Source organism: Wyeomyia smithii, chromosome 1, assembly GCF_029784165.1.
Source record: "Wyeomyia smithii strain HCP4-BCI-WySm-NY-G18 chromosome 1, ASM2978416v1, whole genome shotgun sequence".
Lineage (NCBI taxonomy): Eukaryota > Metazoa > Arthropoda > Insecta > Diptera > Culicidae > Wyeomyia > Wyeomyia smithii.
Genome location: NC_073694.1, coordinates 182,062,349 through 182,076,753, shown reverse-complemented (window position 1 = coordinate 182,076,753; position 14,405 = coordinate 182,062,349). Strand labels below are relative to the sequence as shown.

Here is a 14,405-nt window from a genome sequence, read left to right as displayed (position 1 = left end):
CATTTTACGGTTGTCACTTCACTGTGAAGTGACTCCCGTGATAAGCCCCGAAATCTTATGGGCAAGAGACTTTTTGTGAACCTGGCTGCGACTCCGTAAGAGAAGGCGAGTTTTTTCTGCGTCATCCAATTCTCTCTCGTCGGTGTTAAATAAATTTCAGTATTGTCCAATTGAAAATATCCGACACACAGTAGATCTTTCACAGAACAACCGGCTTGGAATACTGAAGATTTGTGAAGTGTTTGCTGATGTTATTAATTCGTATAGAGGAAAGCCTCTACTGAAAAATAATTCCGGTAAAAACATTACCAAACCCATCAGAATCGACGCGTATTTGTACATCGGAACGATCTTTAATAACAACTAGATACATACATAACCGTAACATGTCTCTGAAACTTCCTTTAACTTTTTTTACCTAAACAAAAAACGCTCCGGACTTCATCGGTTAACTTTTGAACAGAGGAAGGTGCTAGTATTTAGTCTTTCACAACTACTGATGTTTCTTAACCACTTATCTTTTAGACTTACGATTTGAAAATTGCTTCGCTCCAGGCTCTCACAGAACATCCTTTTACTCGCGTCACGATCTAAAATTTTTTCCTGTTACTTTCACATTTTTATAGGTAGGTATTCACCTATTTGAAGTAAACGAAAATAGCGACCAGAAGTTGACCGTATGCTATATTGGTTGCTTTGGAGACGTTGACGTCCGTTTATAAAATCAAATACTGAAAACATCGCAATTTCTGGGTTGCTCTGATCTAAAAAATAACATCGATCCGGTTCAAATTTCAAACAGAACATTCTTTCGGGCTCTTATTCAGTGCTCCACAATCGACTATCTGCTCCATGAAATAATTGTATTTTCATATAATTTATTGTTATTATATATTATCTCAGATTGTAATAATAATTTACGTTTGCTTTTTTTTCTTCTTCTTTTTTAATTATATCTAGCTGTCACATGATATTCGTCTCAGCTGTTATAGTAATTAATAAGCATTTATTCTGCGTGTGTCTGTTTCTCTGCTGATTTTTGTTGTTGATTGCGACTTGAATACATTCGTTTTACACTTGTTCCTTGAAGGTTCTAGTGTGTGTGTGTCATTCGTATAGATTGTTTTCTCTAACCCCTAAATGTTTGTTTCTAATGTCCCTATTTCAAATATTTCCCTCATCACAAGCCAACATGGTAATTGTATTTTGAGTGTATATGTTCTCCAGCTGATTAAGCGATACGAACGGTTTATTATCCTTTGTTTTTTTTTTGTTCTATTTGGTTGAACTATCTCCAAAACACACTTAGGAAACAATAGCTATAAAATCAAACTGGATTTTGAATGTGCTACTTTTTTTATCGTTGCTCATAGAATTCTTGTTTCGCAAAAAGTAAACACCTTATGATTGACGAGCAGGAAATAGAGCGAAAACAATTACATTTTGCTTGGCCCTTTCACTTTCACCGAACAGTGGATAAATGTTGTGATTTTCAGGATACTCCAGAAATACAGTTCTGGCTTGCGGTAGGACAGAATAGATTAATAGTATGCGTTATTTGTAATCGGTATGTTAATTGGGTCTGTTTTTTTTCTCTTTTCATTTAGGATACATAAGATATCATCAATATTCTTTATGCAATCGTACTTGTTCAGATAGAATTAAAACTATATTAATGCTAAGTCAGATTTGGTTTGGTTTTCGTTTTTCACGTGGTTTTAAAAACACAATTTTACACTTTTTAAAAAATAATAACTAGTTTTCTACAGCACTAAAACATAAAAACAGTAAATAAAAGCGGGAATGGGAAAAAACCGAATCTACAACGCAATGAAATCTAGAGTTGGTGTGTCAGTTGAAATACATTACGGTTTGAAAACCATGGCTAGCTCGAACAACGACTCAATCCTTATTTATGCAAATATGTACCTTCAAAGTTGATTTATTTATTCGTTTTCCATTATTCGGTCAGCAGCAATCGATCGAATTTTGTGTCCGAAAGTAGTTGATTGAAAAAATCATGGGTTTGGAAGTGGGATCAATGTTTTGAGTTGTATTAATATGTATATTTGCATTTCAGGCGATTAATTGCTGGAATGAGTAGTATTTCCTATCCTGTTTCTATCATTGTACGGTTATTTACTAATTTGAGTGCGCGAAATGTTATTTGCGATTTGATTCGCTAGACTTGATGGCCCTTTTCTTAAATGTAAAATATGTTATTGCATTCGGGGTAGGTAACTAAAACTGCGGGATTGTGAAATCATTTCCGGCACTAACCGCCTTATTCGTGAATGTTCGAACGTACGGTTCACCTATTTAGTTTCGCTTTCATTCTAAGTAGTCTGGACTGGAAAACGGTTTCCGGGGAACTGAAGCTGAGATCTACTATACAAAAAAAGAAAACAGCTTCGTTTGCTATGAGATCTGTTTTAATCTTTTCGACTGATAGGAATAAAATCGAAAAGATAATTCATCTCAGTTAGAAAAAAAAATCATTAAAAATATGATAATTCTAATAAAAATACAGTATATACAGCTTGAACATGAGTCGACAAAACAAAACGTTTTCCTGTGTAGATTTTAACAAGCTAAAAAGTAGCGCCGCTCCAGCGTAAGAGTTTCTTTTTATGAGTCGACGATTTAACATTCAGACAGCGAAGAGCAGGGCAGATCAAACAAGATACGCCACACCCGAGGTGTCTAAGTGTTGTATCAGCGTGCGCATGAAGGCCATTTCCTTGCGAGCGTTTTCGAGAATTACCTTTGGATCCTGCGACTGACAGCGGAGCAGATTTGGCGCGAAAACCATTGCCAAGTTGGACGAGTCCATTTTTGTGTTAGCTACAACGTCTGGCAGAGCAAATTGCTGCAGGAAGTGTATGAGATACTTGAGAACCTACATTTAGAATGAAAGGGATTGTTCGATAAACTTCACAAATACGAAAAAACAGTTGCGATCTTACCAGTCGATTTATCTTAGGCAGCTTTTCCACTATTGCAGTTGCCTCAACGGGATCTTCTGTGGCTACACACTCATCGTACAGTTCATCCGGTATTAACGGATCGTACAACTCGCGATACCACAGTTTAAGCAAACTCGCAGGAGCGTGAGCATCTACACGGTTCAGAAGGAATGTTCGTCATAAATTACGTCCAACAATAGCAAAAAAGTACTTAAACTCACCCATGGTTCCTTTATTTTCCGGAAATTCCCACCTATCCAAACGACATTTGAGTAAATTAACCTCATCGACATCGGCTGGCACCCGGAAAATACCCTCGGTTTGTTTTCCATTCAGCAGTAATACCTAAAAACACAGAAAAACTTATCAAATTTTGAACAACAAAAACAAAAAATTGGTTGCAGTATAACCTGTTCCGAAAGTGTTGTTTGAATCCACGGAATCTGCCGGTCCGGAAATTTGTCCTTCTGCAGTAGCATCACCTCGCCAAGTGTGTTACCGAACATGCTATCGCGGAATATTTGTTCCCGGGCCTGGTTGATGTCTTCCTCGGTTGGCTTTTTGGCCTGTTTCCGACCAGAGCTACCAATCCGATCCAACCGTCGACAAGCGATGGTTGCGTAATGTGAAATCTGTACATGAATGGGCCATTTTCCCACCTCGGGAAAACTGGTCGCAAAAGAGGGATCCCGATGTCGATTGATATAGCCTAGCAGGGCCGGTTGGAATGTTGGCGACGGTGGAACGAAGGACAAGCAGATTGCCATTAGTTCCCAGCCTCGAATCAACGAATCGCGCGTTGGATTCTCCGTGGTTTGCCGGCACATTTGTATGTACAACTCATCTCGTAGCTGCGCTTGACCCATTGCCATCGTGATGATATCGATCGCTACCGAGTTTAAACTCATTCCAACCCGCGCCTTTCGATCACCCATGTAAATCTGAACTAGCTTGAACAATTCGGTGGCCATCTTCTTGCCCGCCTTGTCTCTCGCCAGCGAGAGCATTGGGCGACTGATGGCGTTCGGCGTCCAGCTTAACATATCCTGAATCGATGACTTCTTCCTAAAGATACCCTTCGAGTGGAGATTCAAATTATCTTGGGCGAACTTTTCTATATCGCACTCCTTCAGTAAAGCCATTTCAGCGATCTTCCCATTGCCAGCCGTCGAACCGTGCGATAGTAGATTCTCTTGAAAGCGTTGCAGCAGACTCGCCTTATTTATACTTTTTTGTTGTGCAAGAGGAGCCTGAGAACCAGCCGGGCTACTGTCCGTCAAGTTGCCCCGATCAACCGAATCCGACCCAAAGCCGGAGCTCTCCAGGCTTTGCTTCGCCGCGTGGAACGGTGAGTATTTGTGCAGAGGGGGATGGTTCTTAACAGGGCTGTAGATTTGATCCTGAATGCTTTCCAGTTTTGCCGTTACCTCTTCCGAACTGCAATTGAAAGCACATGATTAAGGTAACACTCGATTGACTGCTTGATAACAATACTCACATATCCTCCTTCTCCTCCCGATCGCCAAAATTGAAATCGAAGTTATAGTACGAAACTCCTCCACCATCATCCTTCCGGAAGGCACCATATTCCTCGTACGGATAGTGCGCTAGATAATCGCCACGCCCGTCTGAGTGGTCCGAATCTTCGTTGTCCGGCTCGTGGCCGGAGAACGAGTGCTCCGACTGACTGTCCGAGTGTAACGAGTCCGAATCGAGAAACTCGCCGAACCCGTAGCAACCGGACAGTTTTGCCTGTTCCAGAATGTAATGCTGCAGGGGAAGCAAGTGCTCGAGTTTTTCCTAAAATTGAAAACCCAATAAAATTATAATGTTTGCTAACGCGGATCAATCTCGAATAAACCTTATCCCAGTTGCAATAAAGTGGTGATGTATTGCCGTTATCGTAATCGAAATCAAAACCAGTTCCCTGATTGGCAGTATAATTTTTAGTCTTTTTTCTATCGTGCAGTTGCTGCTGCTGCTTGTTGTGCGACGATGAGTTGTTCGATGCAACCGTGTGTGTTGAACCGGTGCCGGGATTCTTTTCCAGAGTTTGTTGCTTCTGTTGCATCTCCTTGTTGTGCCGTTCCAAGTTTGGTTTGTTGAGATTCAACGAGAATTGGTCCTTACCGGAGGAAGTTTTCTGCGATACGACAGCAGCCGCCATTTCGGTTTGACTAGAGGATAACTTTGCGCTGGACGAAGATGCCTTCTGCAGGCCAACGCTTTGGGCTGCACTCCCGCCACCCATGGAAATCGAGCTCGGCGAAACCTTGCCTTTATCGATCTTCATCTTATCCAAGTACTTCTCCGGCTTGCTGGTAATGTCCAGATTGAACAGCTCGGAATCGTTGCTTCTGTGACTAGATTTGTTGTAACCGCCGGTTGCTGTCCCCGGTGAGAGTTCGACAGCCAATGCCGAAGGCCTCGCTATTTTCTGCTGTAACTGTTGCTGCGCTTGCTGCGGACTGATGGGACTCTGTGGGCTGGAATCACTCGAATGTTTTTGTTGCTGCTGAATGGACGGCGATTTCGCCGAAGATGCAGTAGTATGGCGCCTTCGAGTGACTGGAGTATTTTCTACTGATTTAAAGTATTTTTCGTGCATGGAATCGTCGCTCGCACCACCGTTATTTCCATCAAAACTGCCCTTCCGATGGGAGGAACCGTGCTGTGATGGCTGCTGACTCGATTGCTGATATGGTCGAGGGGAAACTGGCGTCCCAGACATCGGTCCTGCCGACGTGATGCCAGCGGACGAAAGAAAGCTGCCTGATCGAGTCAGCGAGATCGACGAGGAAGGATCTACGAAATGAAAAAAAAAATATTAGTCGTGTTTAAAGAAACTTCACAAATTCGAAACTCACTTCCAGAATAATCGAAACTTTCATGCTTCGATACCAACCCGCTACCGTCCTTCAATCCTGTGCTGTTCGATTTAGAACCCATACCATCATGTACGAATTTTTTCTTGAACTGTGGCGTACTCATCGAATGTGATGGCGAAGACAGATTTCCACCACCAGCTAGATCCGAAGAGTTGGACATCGAGTACGACAGCATCTGATGGGGCGGCGGTAGTGGAGAATGATGCAGCGCCGACATGCCCAGCTTTTCGACCGATGACGATGGAACCGAGTGCGGAATGTTGTGCGAACTGGAACTCTCCTGCAGCATCCGGTAGCTAGCGATGGCATGGGGGAAAACAAAAAACAAGAGCAGAAAATATTAGAAACCACCGATTGAGCATATTCTACCACCAACCACCGGGCGAGCAACAGGGACACGTATATCTTACCAATTATCCCCGACTGAAGCACCAGCGTGCTTTTTCCCTGCGGTTCCGGTGCCCATCCGCAGGCTACCACCATCCTGCATACGTCGGTGATAACCGTGCGCGCTCGAAAGACTGCTGTCGCTGGACTTACCCGAGTCAAGGTACTTTTGACTGCTGCGGGACGAAGTACCTGAGCTTGGATGGCCGTGCCTGCAAAATTTATGAGATTCGCCAGTGCCGGTGCGACCGCCCATCGGAAACCCTGCATCAGTTACGGTGGTTTTGGGTGGTAGTCTGAATGTTTTTTTTTTTTGGGTTTTACGAGCGTCAATTGACCGGGTTCAGTTCAATTGCGTACGATATTTAGACACAAACAATTCACACGACGTCGAGAAGAAGGATGGAGATAACAGAAGAGTTGGTAGTTGATTTTGTGCGTAGCATACATACGAAAGAAAAGGAGAAACAGAAGAAAAACGGGAACATAAAAATCTCACTCGCTTGCATAACGACGACCCTGCTTTGGAAGCAGAGTCTGGAAACTAAAACTAGTGACACTACAAACTAATCTACTAAGCTCAACGTGATTAAGCGTTTGTTATGCTTACCTATGCTGCAAACTATGGCGGCCCTGTGGACTTGCCAGCAGGTCACTATTGCTGCGTTTATCATGACCTGACCGATGCCCAGAGCTGGAACTTCGATGGTGATCTCGGTCACGATAATCCATCACACCGGTAGCTGTCCGATGGCCGCAGGTCTTACCGACGGTGCCTGATCCCCCACCAGCACTGGCGGAATGGTGCTTGGATACGTGATGCTGTAGCGTACCGCCATGGCTATCCTTCCGATCGCCTGGATCGGTATTCTGCTTCAGCGTCTGCAGTTTCGCGAGCGGGATGATATCACAGTTCTGCGGCCGATGCCAAACCGTCTTTTGAGAGGCCACGTTGTAGTAGTAGAACCGGCAGGTGTTGGTGTCGAACAGCTCCCACCATTGGGATGCATCCGAACGCTTGATATTGACACCCTGTAATAAAAATTATGTGTGAGACGAGAAAGTAATATTTAAAACAACAAAAAAAAAAGATGTGAAACTAGTATGACATGCGCGGTCTGCTGCCTTTAACATCTGTTGCATCCGCAATTGGCAGCGATATGGGTGAAAATAAACGTTACACCGCATGGACAATTTACGCTGCTGGTTTCGAACTGCTAATGTAAAACAATACCATCCAAACTGACATAAACAAACAGTAGTACCGTCTGCAAAATTTCGCAGATTATATCAGTGACAAAATGAGGCTTGTTTTTCTCCTTTTCGAAACAAAGAAAAACTTTCGAGTTCATTTGATTTTCCTATTACTATTTTATTTCACAATTTCGACGTTTTCCTAACATTTTATAGTCAGTAAGAATAAGCGCTATATTATAAAGCACTTATTGAACATGCAACTCTTTAAAAAAATGCTGATCAAACTTAAACTCTTATTGACATTTTTCATATCATTATCCTTTGTCCTCCATAACCTTCGGTATGGAATAACGGTAATACTTTTGGCGCGTTTTGCCAATGCAACTGGAACAGATTCTTTAGCAAAATGCTAATATACAACGTGCTTCGACTAAAAGACAAGACGAACAGGTTTTATGTAGTCCAATCAGTTGTGTTTGCATTGCTGCAAGGGTCTCAGGGTTCCTTGGGTTTAGGGTTTGTTTAGAAGGATTGTGTAAATTTTAAAAAATGTGGTCATATAAGAAACGATTTTTGAAATAACAATTTGAAAACGGAAACAAAAAGAGGTTTCAGATACACCATTGGGTGGCATGGGTGGCTTACACCGACCCTAGTTCTTCAGTTTATATGAGTTCCTAAAGGCCTTTGTATCTACCTGCGAATCCACGAATTACTGGGAGAACTCCAGAGGCCCGAAATCAATTCCAAATACGCCGTTGAAACACAAGATGACTACTCCCGGTTTTCGGGATACAGCTTTAAATGTCCAAATATCATTCATGGGAATTTTGGGATGATGCTCAAAGGTCCAAAAAACCAAGACCAATTGACTCCAGACTGAATTTTCAAACCTATGACCAGACTGAATTTTCAAACCTCTGAGGATCAACCTAAAGTATATAATTACACCCCCAATTAGGGGTATTTCTGCAACCGGAATAATACTCAGAAGTCATCAATCAACTTCAGACGTCATTCTGAAATTCAAAATGACGACCGCAGGTTTCTGTATCACACCTTGAATATCCTAACACCATCTAATAATAATTTTGACCCATTTATCCCGAGTAATGTTCGAAATCGGACCGGGTAGGGTCCGGTAAAAGTCCGGTCCGGTTTGGTCCGAAGTCCGATCCGATCCTCATTTTTCGTCGTTGAGAACATTTGCGGTTAAAAAATGTACACAAATTGCCAGTTTTTCATGGGTTCACCTTCACACGCACTGGCGGACTATCCATGCAGCATCAATCATAGTCCCATCCCATGAGTCAGCAGATAAAATTAGCGCTGTGCGCCGCCACGCCATGAGAGTGTACACATTATACGCAATATTTTAGAAGTAGTAATTAGTGTCACGCCGGTACACGCCGCCGCCGAAAATTCCAACGGCGTCACGCCGGCGCGCCGATCGCCGCCGAGGTAAAATGTTTTCTACGCCGCCGCCGCCGATGATATGGTCAGCGCACAGGTCTAGATAAAATATGACAGCTCTACCAGTCGAACTCTATCCATGATGGCGAAAAAAGTGAAGCTACTCCGTTCAGAAGTGTGCGCCTTCAAAGAACGGTACCCCGCCGCGTCAAAAACGGACATTTTGCGGCACTTTGTGGACGCCGGATACGCCCGTTCCGGCATTTACAACATATATTGGACAACAATCAGGGCATTAAAAGAAAGGTCGGTTCTGGACGGCCAACGAATCTGAGCGACAAGAAGCTTCAAAGGATGCTGAAGAGGAATACTGAGGGAAAAGTGGCTACATCGCTGCGTACGCTTGACCGGGAGGTTGGTGCATACGGCAAAACAGTGAAAACAGTAACTGGCGAACATGGACACACATGTCAGGAACTGGCAGCTCCGTCCACTGGTCTCGGAGCTGCAAGTAATGACACAGCGGCTAGATAAGATGGTCAAGTCGATTTTCCCGGCGAATCGCGACGTGACGGTGGTAATGGACGACAAGCCTTATCTCACCCCGGATGGCAACGACTGGCAGGGCACTTTGTATTTTACTTCTCCCACGAAGGAAGTGAGCACCGATATCGCGAAAGAGGGTAGGCGCAGCTTTACATCAGATAAAAAAAGGAAGAAGAGGAAATAAAGCCCAGGAAGAACAACTTTACGGCGCAGGGATAGCTGACTGGAGGTAAAAAAACTATTGGAGTCTTTATTGAGATTTACAGCATTTCAAAACTTCAAACGCGTTTTTCTCAAAACCATGTTTTTAAAATCGGTGAGCAGTAGAACTGAAAAAGTTTACATCCGATTGACTTGAAATTTTACCTGTAGCTTCTTCATTAGATTATCTAGTAAAGTACACACGATTTTAGTGATTGATTAACAACAACAAATGTTATAAACAATTAAAGTCGATTTTTTTTGTCGAAAAGCACTTTTTTTCTAAACCGTGGCCATTTTGCAAAAAAAAATTAAAAATATAATCGTGTTCTTCACTAGCGATACTAATGTAGATAATGAAAAAAATATTGTTTTGGTGATAGGTGGAGTTGGGCACGACTTCTACTGCTCGCCGCGGAAGAACTTTCAAAAATAGCGGTTCACGGCAATCGCTGCACAGCCGCCATTTTGGCTCATTTCAAGATGGCTTGACAAAGTATTTTTTTTTTAAATTCTTCTAGCACCAATATTTAGTGGTTAATTTGTGGTTTCGAAATCCAATTTGTGGTAATTTGTGGTTGAGTAATTCCTGAGAAATTTTCAAAAAACTGAGTCAATCGGACAACGATGATATATACATCAATCGAAAGCTCTTAATTTGTGGTTCACGAAAATGTAGTTTTTGTAGGCATACTTCATAATGAAATAATTGAAAAACTATTATTAAAATTTTTGAACATTGTTCACCTCTTGTTGTCAACACCGACCGTACGCTCAAGAGATCTAGAGCATACCGAAAACCGGTAAATCTTTGTTTGAATTCTATCATCTACCTGCGCCATCTGCACGTAACGTTTCCCAATTCGTTATTTTCGTGTAGTGCGTATTGTTCGAGTAAGGGAACCTACTTAAATGACGTAGCATTTTTTCCATGATTTTTAAGACCCCCCTCCCCCCTTGTAGCATTTGGTCACAAAACCTAAACCCCACCCCCGGAAAAAAACGTAGCATTCGATTACCCCCCCCCCCTCTTCGCTTCTGAAAAAAAAACGTACGAAAATACAAGTTGTTTTACGCGGACTTTTTTGCGAGGTTTTTTACGCGGATTTTCGAATTAACGCGGTTTTTTACGCGAATTTTTTTATTTACGCGGTTTTTTTACGCGAAACCACGCTAATTCAAAAACTTTTTCGCGAATTTTCGAATTAACGTGGGTTTGGAACCAGAAACGTTTTAGTGTTTATCTAGTACTTAGTCCAAAAAATACCCAACGCCCTCCGAAAGATCCGGAATGACCGTCAAAAAGGACAATTTTAAATACTGGTTCTAGAGCGTCTTGGGTTTTTTTTTCAGCTTTTTTTCAGTTTTTTTTTTCAGCCCTTCTTGCTGGTTCACTTAACGCGGATTTTTGAACTATCGTGGTTTTTTACGCGAGTTTTTTAAGCGGATTTTCGAATTAGTGCCTTGTTTTTACGCGGATTTTTCATGAGGTAATATCTCTCGCGTAATAAAAACCTGACTGTAGTAACATGCATACAAAAAATACTTGAAAAAAAAAACCGTGTCTAATTCAATTTATTTACAACTTATAGACTCGTGACTGCATCTTTTGCTTCGAAGGGCCTGTGTTTTGGTACAAGGAGTAAAGGTGTTTAAATAGCTTAGTGTGATCCATGTCTACAGAAAACACAAAAAATATTCCGGAAATGAAACGAGTATCTTGTAATTTTCACTGTTAAAAGCCACAAAAAAGCAACGATTTTTGTATTCAAAACAGATTGTGTGTTTGGAAATCCAAGTGATTGTTTATGTAGCAGAACTTTTAGAAGATCTCAGAATGCCACAGATAAAAACATTTCGACAGATCTCGCTGCAATACTTTGTGCAATGTTTTAGTGTATTTTTAGTATACATTTTTCCTGCCAAAAAAATCAGTCTTTAAAAAAAATGCTACGTCAATTTTACTAGAACCCCCCCTCCCCCCTTGTCTTAGCTTGTCACAAAATGATGATATCCCCCCTCCCCCATAAATGCTACGTCATTTAAGTATGGTCCCTAACGTAAAACAGATGATTTTTTCTCAGGAAGTTTTCGTGAAGTGATGAGTATGGTGAAACTAGAGATACTCAGAGCGAGAGATATGCGGTGAGCCAAACGAACCGTCAAAATTGGAGCCAAACGAACAAGAAAGGTAACACCACATTGAGAGGTATTACAATCAGGTAAAATAAGAACGTGTTTATTTCTATACGATTTTTTGTTCTATTGCCAATGAATGAATTAAGAATGCTGTGAGTGATTTTTACCCGGAGTTCAACAAACCTTGTGTATAGGTAACAAAATAAGTGAAGGTGTATAAAATTAAACATAAGCATAAAATATATCACCTTAACAGTTTTTGCGAAGCACTTCACTATTCTTAAGGACTTTCACCATCGCCACCGATTATACAAGTCAAATGTTAGTCAACATTGCGCTTTGAGAAGAGATCTGGCACCTCTGACATATGGAACCCAGTTGCCGAATTGGCGATTTTTTTCACCGCGAATCTCTTCCTCTGAGTATTTCTAGGTGAAACAGTATGTAAACAGCAGGGATATTATATGTGCAGATTTGCTGCGAAATGCAAATGTTGATTTTTGTAGTTGACAAGCCTCCGTGGTTTTACGTAAATTTTTTCAAAATAAGTGAAGTTTTACGTAGACATGCGAGCGTAATTTTCTCGATCTTCGGTCGAATCATTTCCGGGAATGTAGTTTCGCCGTTTACCGATTGTTTGAAAAAAAAAAACCTAAATTAATACACCTAGGGGTGTGATCTGGTCTTTCTCATAAAAAATCTATTGTTAAAATCTATTAGCACATACGTTTTAACTTTTGGAATAAATTACAGCCTGATAATAATAAAGAACAATTTTTTGTTTCGATAAATATAATAAAATTTTGGTAACCAACTACGCAACTGTATTCGACTGTTGGGTATTTTAGAAACCGGAATGATGCCTGAAGGTCGGGAATGGGCCTTAGAACTTTAGGGAACGGTTGAAACGCATGGTAAATGCCCAAAGGTGTGAGTCCTGACTAGAATTAAAATTCGATATTTTTTCGTCTCAGGAATATGCTACTACAACTACCCCCTGAATGAGCGGGGGCCTAGTGTGGTCGGTAACGTCTCCGCCAACCACGCTCGACGCCTGGGTTCGAATCCCACCGCCGACATAGGTGTCGATAGTTGTGAGGTGGCGTGATCCACTCACAACCAACCCAACTGGTCTAGATTCAATCCTAGCCGACACCGGGAGATTTTCTGAGGCGAAAAATCTCTGGGATCACGCCTTCCATCGCATGAGGATGTAAAGCCGTTGGCGCCGGTCCGTTAATAAACGGGTCGTGAGTTAGGGTCCTGGGTGTGGAGTCGCCTCCCTGGGCGTCGGTGATTGGCCACAACAGTGGCGGAACTAGACCGACGGAAAATAAGCGAGAATAAAAAAAAAAACTACCCCCTGAATAATAAAACAAAAAAGCTTTCAACGGCAGCGACAACTGTATGTCGTATACAGTAAGGTCGCTTTTTACGCGGTTTTTTACGCGGGTTGCTTTCCTCCATTACTCAAAAACGGTACAAGATATCGACCTCACTTCAATCACGCTTTCCGTTTTAGGCCACGAGTGATCATATATCAATTTTTAAAAAAATCACAATTTTTGGTGTTAATACTCAAAATTTAAAATATTGAATTTTGGTCTCTAGATTGGCCACTATCATATTCAAACGAGGTTTTAACGTTTTAGGACGGTTTTCTTTGTTGTATTTGCAACTCAAAAAAGTGGTTTTTTACGCGGGCGCATACAAATTTGGAACGCATCCCCCGCGTAAAAAACGACCTTAGTGTATATGAACGACTGTCGATATGTTCTAGATTACCCACTAGCACTAACATCGGCAGGTGCTAGTACTATGCTCATCCAACGCCGCGTACGGTCGGTGTTGACAACAAGAGGTAAACAATGTTCAAAAATTAAAATAATAGTTTTTCAATTATTTTATTATGAAGTATGCCTACAAAAACTACATTTTCGTGAACCACAAATTAAGAGCTTTCGATTGATGTATATATCATCGTTGTCCGATTCATTTGAAGCAAAATCATTTTCAGAGATGGCTTGACTCGGTTTTCTGAAAATTTCTCAGAAATTACTCAACCACAAATTACCACAAATTGGATTTCGAAACCACAAATTAACCACTAAATATTGGTGCTAAAAGAATTAAAAAAAATACTTTGTCAAGCCATCTTGAAATGAGCGCCATTTTGCAAAAAAGTGGCAATGGAATTTTTTTCTATTCCTCAAGAGTTGCTTAATACATCGATATATTAATTATATATAAACCTTACATCTCTAATTTCCTTTAAAAAAAATCATGAAAAAAACCTTTTTTTTTATTTGGTGGATATTACCCCTTAATTACACAAACTCACTTTTTATTCGAAATTTTACCAAAAAAAATCCGTAGAATCTGCGGATTTGTACGAAATAGTTCTGACATGTCTGCGTGGCAGTAATCAGGAAGAGAGGTAGCACCCGTCCAACGATGACAAGGCATAAGAAAACGCTCCGCTTCCTACACAACATGTGCAACAACAAGGATTCGGTAAGTTAGTGGGAAACAGCCAAAAAGTTCCGTTGTTCGAAGTCATACATCTACAAAACCAAATCTAAACCGCGAGATCCCCATGTCGCTGGAAGATTCGAAAGTACGATGAAATTATTTTATTCTGGATGATAAAGCAACTTTCCTCTATCGA

General features: G+C 41.3%; 1 protein-coding gene across 2 annotated transcripts in view; it reads right to left on the bottom strand.

Annotated features, from left to right (window-relative positions):
* Positions 1–2,025: 2,025 nt before the first annotated feature.
* Positions 2,026–14,405, bottom strand: part of LOC129728068 (uncharacterized) — a 46,792-nt gene continuing 34,412 nt past the window's right edge. For both annotated transcript variants that reach the window (XM_055686454.1, XM_055686448.1), the window contains 9 exons: positions 6,852–7,273; positions 6,265–6,537; positions 5,834–6,150; positions 4,828–5,771; positions 4,465–4,766; positions 3,377–4,403; positions 3,188–3,311; positions 2,967–3,118; positions 2,026–2,899 (listed from right to left, as the gene is read on the bottom strand). In XM_055686454.1, coding sequence (XP_055542429.1) covers positions 2,675–2,899; positions 2,967–3,118; positions 3,188–3,311; positions 3,377–4,403; positions 4,465–4,766; positions 4,828–5,771; positions 5,834–6,150; positions 6,265–6,537; positions 6,852–7,273 — 3,786 coding nt within the window. In that variant the 3' untranslated portion in view covers positions 2,026–2,674. The remainder of the gene's footprint in view (positions 2,900–2,966; positions 3,119–3,187; positions 3,312–3,376; positions 4,404–4,464; positions 4,767–4,827; positions 5,772–5,833; positions 6,151–6,264; positions 6,538–6,851; positions 7,274–14,405) is intronic.